Here is a 15,783-nt window from a genome sequence, read left to right on the forward strand (position 1 = left end):
GATGTCGCACATCATCAGTTTGTATTTGAAATCGTGACAAGTTAAAACTAATATAGATTCGATTATTTACAGTAGAACCTTGAGGAAGGTACCAAAAAATTCGAATTGTAGAGTTTTCGACTTGTGATGGATTTCGTTTTGATTCGACATTCATTTTTATAAATTTTGAATTTGAGAAATTTTTTAGTCTACTACTTAAAAATCAAATTTTTCCCTAATGTTATGAAAACCATCGGGAAGACTCCAAACCTTATTGGTGAATTATCAAGACTGATGCCAAATATTGCGAGACCAAAGGCAAGCAGTTACTAACGATACTAACCGTCTGCTATGTTCCATTGGATAATATTGGTAGTGACTTCCCGTTGAGTCAGTTAGTGTTTAGCGTCAGTAATTAGTTTCCAATTAATAGCTCCGCGTGGAGAAGTGCGTCACGAGAATGCATCGTCACGCCTTGCACAATACAGTTGAGTTTTTACGTCAATAATTGAACTAATATCTACCCCATTCGCCTGATTTGACCATATATGAGTTCTAGTTATATACTATATGTATCCTAAGGAAACATTCATGTGATCAAAGTTTTATGATGAAGGGTAAAATAGATGAAGCAATCTCTCAACTTTATGGGAACACTCCAAAAGAAGACAAGTCTTTTCTGGAAAATATTCAAAGTAACCACCACCACAAACATTTTCGTAGCCGCACAACTTAAAAGCTTCAAACTATTTTCCTGAAAAAACTTGTAATTTTCCCCTAATTACCCCAATATTCTATTTTTTCTTATATTTTATTTTATATGAAAAAGCTCTATAAAGCCACAACTATTGATAAAAATCATTAAAACTTGCTTGTTAAAATGAATAATTTCCGATCATTGCAACCTAACCTAACGATTTCTATTTATATGAAAGCTGATAGATAGTTTTAACTGTTTTTTGTTAAATTAATAACAGCCAGAAATTGTAGAAAGGAACTTGGAAATCGAAAAATACAGTAAAAATTGAAATTTTAAACTAAATGAATCAAATTTAGTAACGTGTGTTGCCACCTCGAGCTCGAATCATATCACGACATTGCCGTGTCATACTTCGGATCAAGTCCTCCAAGTTCTCCAAGAAACTCTTGCAGTTCTTGAAGGCTAGCTGGATATTATTCCATCACATGCTCAATAGGGTTTTCATGCTTTAAAACAAGGACATTGCCTATATAAGGGGAACAAGGAACCATTGTGACTCGAGAATAATCCCTCCAATACACCTATGAGCAGTTATTAACCTATCCAAAATTTCTTATAGGACTTTTTCACTCAATAAGTCATGTGTCTAGCTAAGAAAAAACACATTTTCTACCAAAAATCCTTTTTATTCATACATGTAATTTCCTTCAAGAGCAATAGAATGATTCCAATACTTCTCTAACTTCTCGATGACGTGCTTGAAGAAGGATTTGTCTTTTGCCTCAGAATACGCTTCAGTTTCAGCGATTGCATTTTCATTTGAGCTGAATTTCTAACCAGCGACCATTTTCTTGAGATCATCGAATTGTCAATAGTCACTGGGGGCCAGATCCAATAACTGTATGTAGTATTGGTTATTGATTTTCTTTTCCTTTTGAAGAAAGTCGATGAACAATATTCCATGCGCATCCCAAAATACTGAAGCCATTAACTTCCCAGCTGACTGTTGTACCTTTAGACTTCAGACATTGCTATGGTTGCCGTAGTTCAGCAGCTACAGTCCACTTAGACGCGGCACCCGCTGTGAAAAAAGTTTTTTCATGGTAAAATCTTTATAAATAATTGTGAACCTTGCGAGCCTTCTGATATTTTTGCTGCCTCAGCTATCTCACGAAATTTCAATTTACGATTAGATATAACCAATTTGTGGACTTTTTCGATGTTTTCTGGAGTAACCACCTCCGTTGGACGACCAGAACATTCAGCATTATCGGTATCTATACGAACATGTTTAAATTCAGCAAGTCAATAACAAATGGTTCTTTTTTTAGATAGAGAAGAGTCTGGATAACACTTTTAAAGTCATTGCTAAGATTGTACAGTACTTTTTCCATCAAGAAGCAATGATAAATTAACACACGATATTGTTTTGAAAATAACCAAAGCAGCTTCACTTAAATGACTGTCATTTTTTTCTGACTGATTGAAATGTTATGAAATTTTACAAATTGTCTTTTGATAGTTGGTACTTCATAAACGTCATATGGATTTGACAATGGCAGCTCCATCTATGTGATAGTCACACGAATTATTGAGTGATGTTATATGTTACATCTCTTCTATAAAAAGGTATTATTTGATCTGAAGTACATAAATCTAATCTACACATGTCTGTTGTAAGTGCACCGCTTCAATCTTGAACAATTCAGTTCGCATGCTCTCGTGTGAATCTGGTCAGTGAAGGAGTAGTGTCATCTACTTTGGTTCTAATTCCAGCATAAAAAATTTCTCTTGGTTTGTGAAGGTCCCCTTACGTTTCGAGTTTAATCTAACTCTTGTTGAAGCTGTCTTGCTGTTACATTTCTTCTTCCTGAGGCTCGTAGTTTTAATAAGCTATCGCCTGCAGTTGTGGTTACCGACTGACCTCCTATCACATCCCCCGGTCTCTTGATATCTCGAAAATAACCGCAACAAAGTTGACTGATCAATTTTTAGTTTATTGGCAACTGTCTTGTTTAATTTGATTTTCTGTTCATGAGCTCTTCCAAGATAAAATTCAAACTGTACTCTCGATCTGTGTAGAATAAAAACTGAAAAGAAACAAAATCCAATTGATATTTCTTTCTATTTTTCTATGGAAAAATGAAACAAGTTAACATTTCTTTGGTGTCCTACTTTGAATTTTTGTTAGTAGTGTAAAATAATGATATTTTATGAACGTTTTTTTATTTTGTAAGCAATTTTATGGATGATACGATACATAGGATCAATTTTACTTCCTTTTCAGTAAATTCAATCAATTTCCAAACGAGAAAAATACTTCGCAATAAACATTAATAGCATACATTTAAGCTTCCTCATGTCACTGAAAAGTGCTGCCAGTTTTTACTATCAGTTCAAAAACTCTTGGGTTAAATTCAAATCAAGTTTATGGTGAACAACAATAAAAACATTTATCTAATATTAAATGTGCAAGAACGGTTCCGTTATGGTACTTTGTCTAGAAGTTTAGCAGGCGTTAATAACGAAGCAGTTTGATAATTTTTAAATAAAATGCGCATTAAAGGTGTACGTAATTGCATACTCAAAAACTGATATTTTATTTTAAATAGGAGATTAATTCTATTTGTTCCATGACCAGAATTATTCAGTTCAATGATTCATAATACAATGTAGAAGGTAAATTTAATTTATTGCACTGACTTGAGAAAGATACTAAATACACCTGGATATAATGGTGACAAAAATACCTGTGGTTCATTCATGCTAATACTTAGAATTCATATATTTCATAAGATGAATACATAGGTATTCGTAAGCTGAGAAATATATTAGAAATAGTACACTTTAGTGTTTAATTTTTCCACAATCCCACTTCGAAAACGCTCATTCTATTTTTATATATATGGAAGAAGAATTCAATTCTACTCATCATATTTTACAGATAATATCTCAGAAGGGGTTAGGCTGAAGAAATTTTGTACCTTGTGTATTTCTTTTGCTTTCTCGTCTTGATTTCATCTTTCAAATAAATTTTTTAAATCTTAAGAAGGAGAAAGACCAAATTCTAATCAGCTCTTTACTAAATGGTCAAAAAGGGATATAAACATGAAAAAAAAAAAATAATCATCTCATTTCTTATCGTTTATTAAATTTCCAAAAGAATATATTTACATGACGATTATTCAAGAAATAATAGATTGAGCTAAAAATTTCATTTTGGGATATGATCACCGACTGGCTGGAAACCGTTTTCATCTGCAGTGTATGTTACTTTGTATGTTATTCCTTCCCAAGTAAACGTATACGATCCAGACACTTTCATTAACTCATTTTCGGTTCCTTGGTTAGTCAATTTGCCTTCTTCTTGCTGAGCGATGCCGTTACTAGTCTCGAAGCTATAACAAAAAAATAAAGTCATTTCGTACTACTACATATTGAAATAATTCTGTCAATTTTCTGGACTACGCAATAGCTTTCCAGAGATTAGATATGATCGAGTTTCATTGAATGGAACCTAATAACCCTACAAACAAAGATTATTGCACTTATATGTTTCATGATTTAATTAACTACTTCGATTTTCTAACTAAAATCAAAATTTTCACATCTTGGTTCCGAAAAATTTCAATCACCCCATTTTTAATCCATGAGTGCAAATACTATTTTTCTCAAATTTTTTTCATGTTCTAGACGACGAGGTTTGTCTGAAAAGTTATAGATCAACAAAAAGGAAGACGTCACCGGGGGCGAGATCTGGTGAATACAGTGGGTAGTCAACTATTTTGAAGTGCAATACGTAAATTTTAGCTACAGCGATCACAGAAATGCGAGAAAATACGCTGAGATGGATAAACACTTTTTTTTCCTTCAAATAAGGTCGAAATTTTCCCATCGCGGCTCCGAAACAACAATGACGTAAATACCAAAAACTCTAACCACCCTAATTACATTCTATAAGTGCAAATACGTCATTATTTCTCTTAAATTTTTTTCTTTTTCTAGAGCACATAAATATTCGTCTGTTACGAGGTTTGTCTGAGATGATAAGGGTTAGCAAACAGGAAAACGTCGCCAGGGGCGAGATCTGGTGAATACCAAGGGTGGTCAACCATTTAGAAGAGAAATTCATAAATTTTAGCTACAGCGTTCAAAGAAAAGTGAGAAGATAGTTTGTTTCTTAGATCCAGGTTTCATCTGCAGTTATGAATTGACTCATTTTGCGCGCCAGGGAGGTCTGGGAAACGTTCATTTGAATACTCTTTAAGTCAACAGTAAGTGAACGCTACACCCAATGCGTGGATAGTTTAAACATGCATAATTCTTCATTATAAGGTAAATTCGTTCCTTAAATATGCCGATAACCTCTTCTAACACACCATTTGGTGAACTATTTCGATGATATCGCTGGTTGTCGCAGTTTATTACCATTTCGAATGCTGGTAGTCAGTCAATCATGGCCACGTTTGAATTCAGTTGCCAAAAATTATAGTGCAGTCTCCGTACTTAGTGTCTAACACCTCCTCCCAACTTTTATTTATTGATCAATGCTGATACGTTCAGGTTCAGGTTAAGGTAGGAAAGTTTCAAACAACTCTCGGACTTGAACGATTCCATGAAATTTTGGTTCGGAATAAATAAAAAAGGAGAAAAGAACTTTGAAAGCTATTACATCAAAATCATACTTTCAAATATGGCAAGCTATTTGAGTTTAAGTAAAATTGAGTTAAGGTTTCTATCAGTAATTACATCTGCGTGAATGTAGCATGAAACAGAACTTTCATGTCATTTTTGAGTACAGCTGAGCCATGTGGAGATGTTTATAGCACAAATTTTTTATAGCGGTTCTGAGTGGAACCACAGTTACTTCTATGTTCCCTTTTGTATGAGATGTGTTTCTCATAATGTCTATAGACTTATTTCTAAGTTACATTTTTGCAGTTACGTCATTGTCCTTCTGGATCACCGACATGATCTAAGCAATAACATCCCAACTATTTCTAGCGGTAGTAATGGCATAAGTACTGAAATAGTCAGTTCATATACTATGAAGTGAATTCAATGGAAAGTTAGTTTCCTGTGAAAAACTTATTTTTCAAAATAATCTTCTTATAACTCTCCTTTTTTCTGAAATCGCTTTCCAATACGCCATTATTTCAAGCTTGAGAATAGAAAGTAATTTTTTTCTTTAAGCAAATACTTATTTGCCGAAAAAAAGCAGTTTTTGCTTTTTTGGGAGCTCTTTCCTCAGATCAAGTCCTTTATTTCGACTGTATTTTTGGTCCTTCTATGGCTTCATCTACTTGTACTCTGACATATCGACGGAAAATTCACCTATACTATTTTTGAAGATATCCAAAATATCATTTTTGATGTGAACATTTGAGCAGCATTTAGCAGAAATCTTTCCATGCAAAATTTTTGTTTTCCGTAGAAAAACAACCCCAAGAGGGTGAACCCTATTACACTCGAGCACCTCGAATGGTGTTTGCAGTATGGAGATGCCTGTGGATATTGATCTTCATCTTTTGTGAGTTAAAGTGTTCTAGAAGACGTGTCTAGGTAGCTGGTTTTACCGGCTTGCACTTCTCCAAGTCCCTAATCCCAATAATTTAACGTCCTAGGTGCTCAAATTCGAACTTGGTATTCTTGAGCTAGGTCTGGCTGTCGAGTATATTTTGTAAATATTGATCTAGAAGAGATTATGTTTGACAGCTTACATACCCGTTTCGGAAGAGATATTTATTTCATCAGCTAATTCTCGTACTTCTATTAGAATATCGCTAAATACAAGAGAAGGGATTTATCAACCACTTTTATCGCTTATAGAATTGATTGGGAAACACGTCCATAAATTATCGTGAAAAAAAGTGTTTATTCACCTAAAAACATCGAGTTGATGTTTTTGATTTTTGAAATCTTTGAAAATATGAAGATTCCAGATCGACTTTTGTCGGTTTTTTAAAATTATAGATAATTTTTTGGGTTTCCTATAAAAAGTTAGTGTGTAATCGACACCAATGGCTTCACATGATTTTGAATCACATGTTATGATTTGAAATTCATTCAATTTAACAAAACTTACTCAAAATTGTATCCATCAATTCCAGAATTATCTGAATTATACTTCAATACAGTTGCATCTTTGTCGGCGCTCTGGGGAGCGGCTACTATCACAGAAATCAAAGAAAACAGCAAAGCCTGAAAATAAATTATCTAAAATGTATTTTCCTCATGTTTTTTACAGAATATTTATTCTATGACATGGATGTTACAGTTAAAGTTACCTCAAATGATATAAGCAAATTGTGAATTTATAAACCATTCAGTTAGTAACAAACGAAGAGAGAAGTTCATTCCACAGCATTGTGACTAATGAAATGGTTCATAAAACTGACGAAGCTTCGTGAAGATTTCAGAATAACGGAGCTTTAGATCAGTGTAATCATTCTTCAAAAACTTTATTGTACAAAATTCCCAAATAAAAAGCCACATATTTAGTACAATTCAATTGTATTTTGATGCCACAAATATTTCCTCAAAAATCAACATATTTTTGCAAAGATTATCATCTAGGATGGTCATTGCAAATGTCCTCGGTGTGTAATTGATTTTCTCGAACATGGTGCCAAAAACGCGACACTGTCAGAGTTAGAAGAGCAATTCAAAATGAGCACCGAAGAATGAACTTTTCATTCATGCAGACTGAAAATTTTTCCATCAACTACTTAAAAGTCCCGATCTTGAACCAAGGTTCCACTAGTTACCGAAGATAATGAACTATGTAGCAGCTTAAAAGCCTTCGATAAGATGCTTTATTTTGTTGGTGTTTGCAGTATGGAGATACCTGTGGATACCGATCATGAACTTTTGTAGGTTGTAGTGTTCTGGAAGATGTGTCCAGAAAACTACACCGGCTTACACTTACTGATGGATTCTAAATCAATTTTTAAGCATTGAGATTTCTATTTGATGTACGTAATTTGGATAATATAAAAATTTTGAGAAAAGAAACGCAAAAAGTGGCAGTTGTTTTAAATGGATTGGATTTTTAATAACCATTGACAATTTTAAAATGAATATACCAATCAACTTGTAACATTTATGGCAATATTTCAATTTATTTACTTTTAGAACCCCAAATCTTTTTATACAGTTATTTATCAAGTTTCGTTTGTATTTCTCTGATGAAAATTTCACTATTCTGTTGAGTTCAACCGATTTAATTATTAGAAATATTTAGATTGCCTTGTTTGTACCTCTTTCCGCCCTTCTTTTTTTTTATAACAATCCTCCTGAATCGTATTAAAGAGAACCGTTTTCTGACAATGAAAATACAAATATGAAAGAATCGAAAACTTGAGCAGGATTGCATAGAATTTGATAAAATTTAGTAGCTACAATGATAATTTAAAATCACTCAAAATTTGGGAAAGCCTCGTTATTTTTATCTATGATTAGTGGGACAATAAGAAAAAATTTCCTTTTCGTATTGTGAAGATACTATTTTGGATTGTTTTTGTATCCAATTTGTATTTCTTGAGAAATGTCATATTTCACCTTCTCAGGATTTTTGCTACTTAAGTTTTGAGATATAGCAACACTGTTGTGATTTTGATGCCATTGATGACAGTTTATCATTTTCTATGATGTTCGACGTGGATTAAACCAGCAGAAGTTTATCGATGAACTCGCTTCGACTTTTTGTGATTACACTTCGCTACGGGACGACCGTGAAGGTTGTCAGAAATCGGCTGTTGTACCAGAAAACATTGTTGCTGTGCGTAAACTGATATTGCATCATATGACATACGGTGAGATTGAGGTAGACTTGGGCATTAGTTCCACTCGTGTACATTCGATCTAGCATGAACATTTGGTTGGTCAACAGATTTTTTTCGTGTTGCATAACGCATAATTTGAACCCGAAAGTAAACAATAATCGACTGTATGAGTCAAATCCAACAAATATTGTTCGTGCACCAAGTACTTCGCTTGTTTTTTCAGAATAACTGGAGATGTCGCCACAGTCCCAGAAGACGAATTGTTCTGCACCACGACAATGCGAGCTCTCACACATCAATTCAAACAAAAACGTTTTTGAACAGTCAAAACATCGACTTAATGGGTCATTCGCTGTACAGAGTCCTTGTTTGGCATCCAATGATTTCTTCTTATTTTCACAAATCAAAATAAATTGCGAAGTCAACGTTTTTCTAGACCTGGAGAAGAGGTTGATGCATTCAAATCACATATTTTGGAGGAATTAATCTTAATGGAGAATAATTTGCAAAACAATAACGCCATATCGAATTATAAATATTTATTTCTATTTGTCTATCTCACAACTTGTGTAGTAGCCCTCGTATAATTGATGCTGGAGCAGAAAAAACGATCTAAAGAGCTAAAAACAAATCCGTATGAGGAACTTAAGGATCTTTCAAAATATTGTGCTGGAAGAAAAGATGGGTGGAGACACTAGTACTTCAATATAAAAACTAGTACGTACTAATTTATTGCGATAAATTATTGTTACCAACTTATAGTTTAATCATTAGTAATTTATTCATTTCAAATGACGAAATAACTATCTGTGTTTATTATTTTATATATTGATAAAATGCAACTCAACTTGAATCTTATCGATTTTTTGATAGAATTCAAAACAATAGATACAAGTATACAATTTAAATTAAATTATTTTGATAAAAATTTTCAACAATATAGAAAATAGTAATTTTACTACTGGATATAATTTATATTTTTCAAAATATCCAGTATAAGATCTAGTAGGTGTAATTTCACCAAACAAATTTTCTATGCAATCCTCAAAATAAATTTACTTAGTCAAAGAAGTTATTTTGAATATTTATTTGAAGAATCGAACATTTTTCCGACAGCATATTTTTAAATATACAGGATGGTGCAAAATCTGGTGGTAAATTTTCGTCGACCCTTTACAGACATTCCTCATTCAATAGCAAAATTAGTGATGATTGCTCTTCGGGAATATTTGCATTTCACGATGACACGCGGTTCCTTTTGTAGATTCGGAGTTTAATAATACGGGGTCTGACTATTAAATAACGAGACTACGCACCTAGAGGGCGGGGTAAAAAACGAGTAGTGCGTTGGTTATCTAGATAACTTATCTATACACGTTCCGAAACACGTTTCCGTCACTATTATAGTATTTGTACAGTTGCGGTTTGAAACCAATGTGTCTTTTCCTTCGCCGAAAACCATGTGTGACGAAAAGCAGGAACAACGTATCAATATCAAATTTCTCGTTATATTGAAAAACTCTAAATCCTATTTATTGTTCCAATAGGACTCTGGGGATAATTCTCTAACTTGTGCGCGTGAGTGGTGTAAGCGCTTTAGTGATGGCCGAGAGAGCACTGAAGATGACCAGCGCCCTGTAACTATTTCAACTCCGGAAACAATGACAAAAATCAACCAAATTGCACGTACAGATCATCGAATGAGCATCTAGATGATTGCCGAGGCTGTAAACGCCGATAAAGACATGGTTAGAGAAATTTTACACTAGGATTATACATGACAAAAATCTGTGCGAAGTTGGTACCAAAAACTGTAACTCCTAAACAAAAGCTCTTGAGGCACGGATCTGCTCAAATTTTCTTGAAAGGTTAGAGAAAGATCTACTCGATTTGAGTCGATGGAAGCGGTAAAGCAAAAAACGGCAGAGGTTCTAAAGGCACTCACCAAAGAAAACTTCCAGTAATGCTTCGATTAGTTGAAAAAACGTAAGGAAAGGTATGTGGCGAGGGGAGGGGAGTATATAAGCATTCGAGTGTAGAATAATTTCTATAATAAAACTCTTTTCTGTAACCAGTCTCGTTATTTAATAGCAAGACCTTGTATTTCGACAAAGTTAAAAGGTATCGATAGGTAAATGAAAGAAACATCTTGGAGTCTAAGTCCTGTTTGGACTTAGATGTCAAGTTAAAGTACAGGAGAAAGAAAGTACCATAAAAATTTGGCCGGTATATAACATAACTTCATGCAAATAACTTTTTTTCGGTGAGTTCTTTCAGCTAAAATATTGGGTATTATAGACAATAATGAGCTGTTTTCAAAACTTTGCTCAAGCCTTTTTTAAGGGTTTTTTTAACCTTACCTGCATCTGTGATTTAAGGTCAAAGAAGATTGAAGATTATTTAAATTAACATTAGAAATAATATGCCACAAGTCTTAAAAATTCACCATCATCATCTCTATCGAATCGAAATAATTGCTTTCATGCATATTATTGACAAATTTGCTTCATATAAAGCCAGTAAAATAAGGTTAATAGTTAATAAGTTAATTATTATAATCAAATAGACTTATATTTATAAATATTATTGTTTTGTAGTTATAATAATAGAATACCCATTTATTATTTATTTTTTTATATTGGTATTTTTTCTTTCTTACAATCTGGCCAGGTATCAAACTCCCGGCTTTCAAATTTTCTTTTTCTTTCGTTTCTGTTTGAATTCTAGTTCTTAGACGCGTACATACTTTATAATATCTTATAGTTGCATTGAAGGTTCACACTGTGTAAAAAATTTCATTGAAAACAACTTTTTCTATTAAGGTGCAGAAAGTACGTATCTTAGACACACTTTCGATTGCGTAAAACTTTACTAACTAGTGCATAAATAAACGATGGTGCATAAAAAACGTATTATTAAGGTCTCCGTAGTGTAGTGACTAGAGTACGAGGTTCGCATGCGGGAGGAACCAGATTCAAATCGTGCTTATGCCATTCCTTATTTTACTACTTATATAGTAATAATTTTTAAGTGGTATCTATACATACCGAAGAGAAAAGTTGACAAATATGATAACACAAATTCGTCTATTGTTTTCACTAGTAGAAAAAATATTATATGCAATTCATGCGTAAAAGCATCTTGCTACGTTATACACAGTACCCTTTATATGTATTATCGATCAAAATCTGAAGAAATTTAAGTTCAAAGTTCGCTTCTTTAACATTAGCTTCTATGGGAGCCATAGCTAAATTCTTTAATTACAAATTAAATCAGAATTGTCGGGACATAGGAGTATATAGATTGGATTGGTAAGAAATTATTTTTTCAATGGTGTCAGTTGTTATAGCGGTTTTGGGGCGAAAATAATAGTTACTAGCTAAAAATTGTTATAATCCAATTTCATATCCGGTAACTGAGCGGAAATTACGAAAACGATCTTATTGTTTCTGTCGCTCAAGGAAAGCGCGCGAAACAAACTAAATATATTTCACAAACAAAATAACCGATGGCGTTATAGATTGGCCGTTATTCATATATATACTCAAGATATCTATGCATATACTATATGAGTGTATCTGAAGCAATATTCGAGGCTCCTTGGCTGTTTTGAAAAAATCAAATGATCGATAATTTAGAAGACAAGAGCGCTTATCAAAAAGATAAGACTTCCCAGAATCTCCCATAGAACTCAGGGAACAGGAAGGAGGCTACGCGCGAAACCGCAATGCGAAAGAGTATGAGGACCTGTCGAAATGACAGGGGGTGGATGTTTAGAGTGACGAGACTTCTCACGCTCACGTGTATGTGTGTGTGTATTAGTTTTGATACATTGTTTCAGTTCATTTTGAATCAATTTAAGATTTTTAAGCATAAATTCTTGTGGAATAAAAATCAATGAATTTTAATTTGAATATGACTAGTTTGGTAGACGCGGGAACCTCCTTAAGGTCTTCGCAGCGTCGTGGTTAGAGTACGAGACTCATCGGCAACCATGTTAGCGAATTTTAGAGGAGACCTCCTAACTGTAAAGAGACACGGAGGCTGGAAGTCGTGTATAGTTGTAGAGAGCTACGCAGATCATACGTTAATTAATAGAAATAATATTTCTAATTTAATATCAATGGATGATGATAATATCCCTCGTATGTGTAAAAATAATCGTAATAGCAATACTAGTGTGGTTTATGTGTCTATCCACAATTTTTTGGAGCAAGCAAAAGGATTGAAATTTAATAACTGAAAAATTGCACCTCCAATATTAGTAGTGTCAATAATTATTGAATTTATCTGTTGTTTTGTTTATTTTTTCTTATCTAATCTTGATTAAAATATTCAAAATATGAATTAATATATATTATATTTTATTAGGAATCAAGAAAAGCGTTATAGTTTAGTCATTTTACCTTACGCACTGATAACATTTTCGGTAGTAGAAGAAATATTGAATGCAATTCGTGTGTAAAAGTTTTTTCGAATCATGTAATAATCGCATTCGCATTCACATTCGTCACAAAAAGCTACTTCACCCACTTGTTACATAAATAAGTATTTTTCATTATATTAATCATAAAAAATTAAAAATAAAAAAAAATTTATCCGAATATTTATTTGGAATATAATGAACGAACTAAAATTTCAATATCAGGCGAAAAAAAAATAATTAATCATTAATAATTCATTTCATTTTTAAGATGAAATTGATTAGAAAATATTGCGTTTATTATATTAATTATAAATTTGATAAGAGAGTTATTTTTATCATCATCAAACAATAATAAAAATAAACAACAATAAAATCGAAAAAGTGGTTTAAGATAGAAGCACCATTACATCAATGCTATTGTACAGGAATCAAGCTATGGATTAGAGGATTTGAGATTCAAAAGAAAAATATTCATTTAAATATGATTATGAGAAGTTATTGAAAAGAAATTATTTAATAACAAATCTATTGTAATAGAGATAATATGAAATGGTTCAATAAAGTGAGTACTGCATTTGCTTTTGAAGATTAATAATCATTTATGTGGAAAAATAAATGAATAAAATCCATCGTTTATTTTGGTAGAATGTTGACCAGCATTATCACTTACCAGTTTCATTTTCACAATTTTTCAAATTTCCGAAACACTGAAAATACTAACCGATAATACCTAATGAGCGGGAGGTGGATGAGAATCTCTTTTATATATACCTTTTTGTTAAATGCATAATGCACGTTACATCGCTGACATTTCACTCCCTCTTTCTGATGCACATCTTCATTTCTTTTAGACTTTGTAATGCAAAAGTTCATACGACGTTCGTGAATATAGCCGCAGGGAATATTGAAATTCATTGTGTCGGTAGCTAATGGGTTAAGAGTTTATGGAATTTTAAATTGGCATTACAACGTTTATTTGACATAGAAATATGATGTTACTAAATGGGGTCGTATTTAGTACATGGAACAATAAAAAATTACGTGAATACGAGGTCCTCAGATATATATCTTATACCTCCCAAGTAACATAAAGCACTCTTATCGAATGGTTTTATAAATATCATATAACTGCTGAGTGAGAAATATTATAGGTTTTTAAAGGTAATTTGAAGTACGTATTAGATTAATATACATTTCGGTGATCGATGTATGTTTTATAAACTTTTTTCTACCAGATTCCCAAGCTTCCAAAAAAAACGTCAAAGTAACTTAATACGTCCACAAGTACCGTTGTTCGCATCGTTTATACACAAAATCTGGTTACTGTTTAAGAGATTTTTAATAAGTTTTCTATCGCCTAGACTAGGATGGTCCCAGAAGTGACTGGCCTAACAAAGGAACCACAAAAACTCCCCTCAACTCTTCAATGTTGGAAAATTTTTTACCACTGAGCCATTTTTTCAAGTCTGGGTACAGAAAATATTCGGAGTGGGCTAAATCTGGCGAATAGTGTTCATGAGGTTGCAATTCAAACTTTAATTCTTCAATTTTGGCCATTGTAATAACGGATATGTGATCTGGTGTATTATCTTGATGAAACAATACTTTCTTCTTAACCAAATGCGGATGTTTTTGCTTGATTTTTTGCTTTCAAATATTGCAATAAGTTCGCCGTTGATAGTTTTTCCTTCTTCAATACAGTCATTTGAAATTATCCCATACGCATCCTAAAAAATCGACGCCATTACCTTGCCTGCAGATGAAACGGTCTTTGCCTACTTTGGAACCGGTTCACCTTTTCCAATCCTTTGTTTTGATTGTTCTTTTGTTTCGAGTGTGAAGTGATGGACCCACGTTTCATCAGTGGTCATGAAACGGCGCAAAAACTCGGCTATATTTCTGTGAAAGATTGCCAAACACTTGATGGAAACATCTTCACAAAGCTGTTTTTGTTCCATTGTTAGTAAACCAATTCTGCGCACAGGTTTTTCATATCCAAATTTTCTGTTAATATTTGATGTACACCATTTTTTTAAATTCACGTGCACTTTCAGTCGACGATCATCCAGTACCGCTTTGTAGATTTTCTTCAACATTTTTACAGTCGTCACCTCATTTGGTCGACCATTGCGATCCTGCTCTTCGCAGGTCGTAAGGCCTCGTTTAAACTTTGGCTTGGTAGTTGGGCAAATGTCTTCCAAATAAACGTATTGTATCACATAAATATGACCAATTTTTTCCATGTTCAAAAATTCAATGGAAGCGTTTACTATTGATGGCTGCCAAACAAATACCAGACAACGTGGCGTCTCCAAACTTGAAACATATACTCTATAGATAGTGTACTTTCTAATACAGTGGTATTTCGCAAGCAACTATCGCCATCTGTATGTCTGGCCAAGTACTTCTGGGGCTGTCCTCACACAACTATTAGTATAACTTTCAAAAAATTCGTTGTGAATAAATGCATTAACGTATTTATCGAAGTTTGTTAATAATATTCCACCTTTATTATATCTGTATTGTGACGCCTCAATTACCTAACTTTTATTTACTTTATACGACAGTAAATTGAAATAGCTGTAATCACGTATGACTCGATAGTATAGCTACAAATATGCGATACGAACTGGAAAAAACTACAGTCTTAATAATTCATCAGAATAAAACAAGCGAGGAATATCCTCTGGATCCCAAAGTGAGAAATAATGGGACCACAAAAGAATTGAACACGAAGATTGCTACTTAAGCTTTTATATATGGCAAAGCTGATGTCAAATCCGACATCGCCAACATGGAGTTCGACATAATATGGTAAATAGTGAACGTACTCATAACGTGTTGTCATACGATTTGTGTGCAATGATTTTCTGTGACTATCGACGTAGATTAAA

The 15,783-nt window shown here is 33.2% G+C and overlaps 1 protein-coding gene across 1 annotated transcript; it reads right to left on the minus strand.

Annotated features, from left to right (window-relative positions):
• Positions 1-3,810: 3,810 nt before the first annotated feature.
• LOC130891230 (flexible cuticle protein 12-like) lies at positions 3,811-13,687 on the minus strand. Its single transcript, XM_057795846.1, has 3 exons — positions 13,560-13,687; positions 6,765-6,880; positions 3,811-4,077 (listed from the first exon to the last, which is right to left on the minus strand). The coding sequence occupies exons 1-3, from the start codon at positions 13,566-13,568 to the stop codon at positions 3,894-3,896; spliced, it is 309 nt and encodes a 102-aa protein (XP_057651829.1). The 5' UTR covers positions 13,569-13,687; the 3' UTR covers positions 3,811-3,893.
• Between the last annotated feature and the right edge of the window lie 2,096 nt (positions 13,688-15,783).

Source organism: Diorhabda carinulata, chromosome 3 (assembly GCF_026250575.1).
Source record: "Diorhabda carinulata isolate Delta chromosome 3, icDioCari1.1, whole genome shotgun sequence".
Lineage (NCBI taxonomy): Eukaryota > Metazoa > Arthropoda > Insecta > Coleoptera > Chrysomelidae > Diorhabda > Diorhabda carinulata.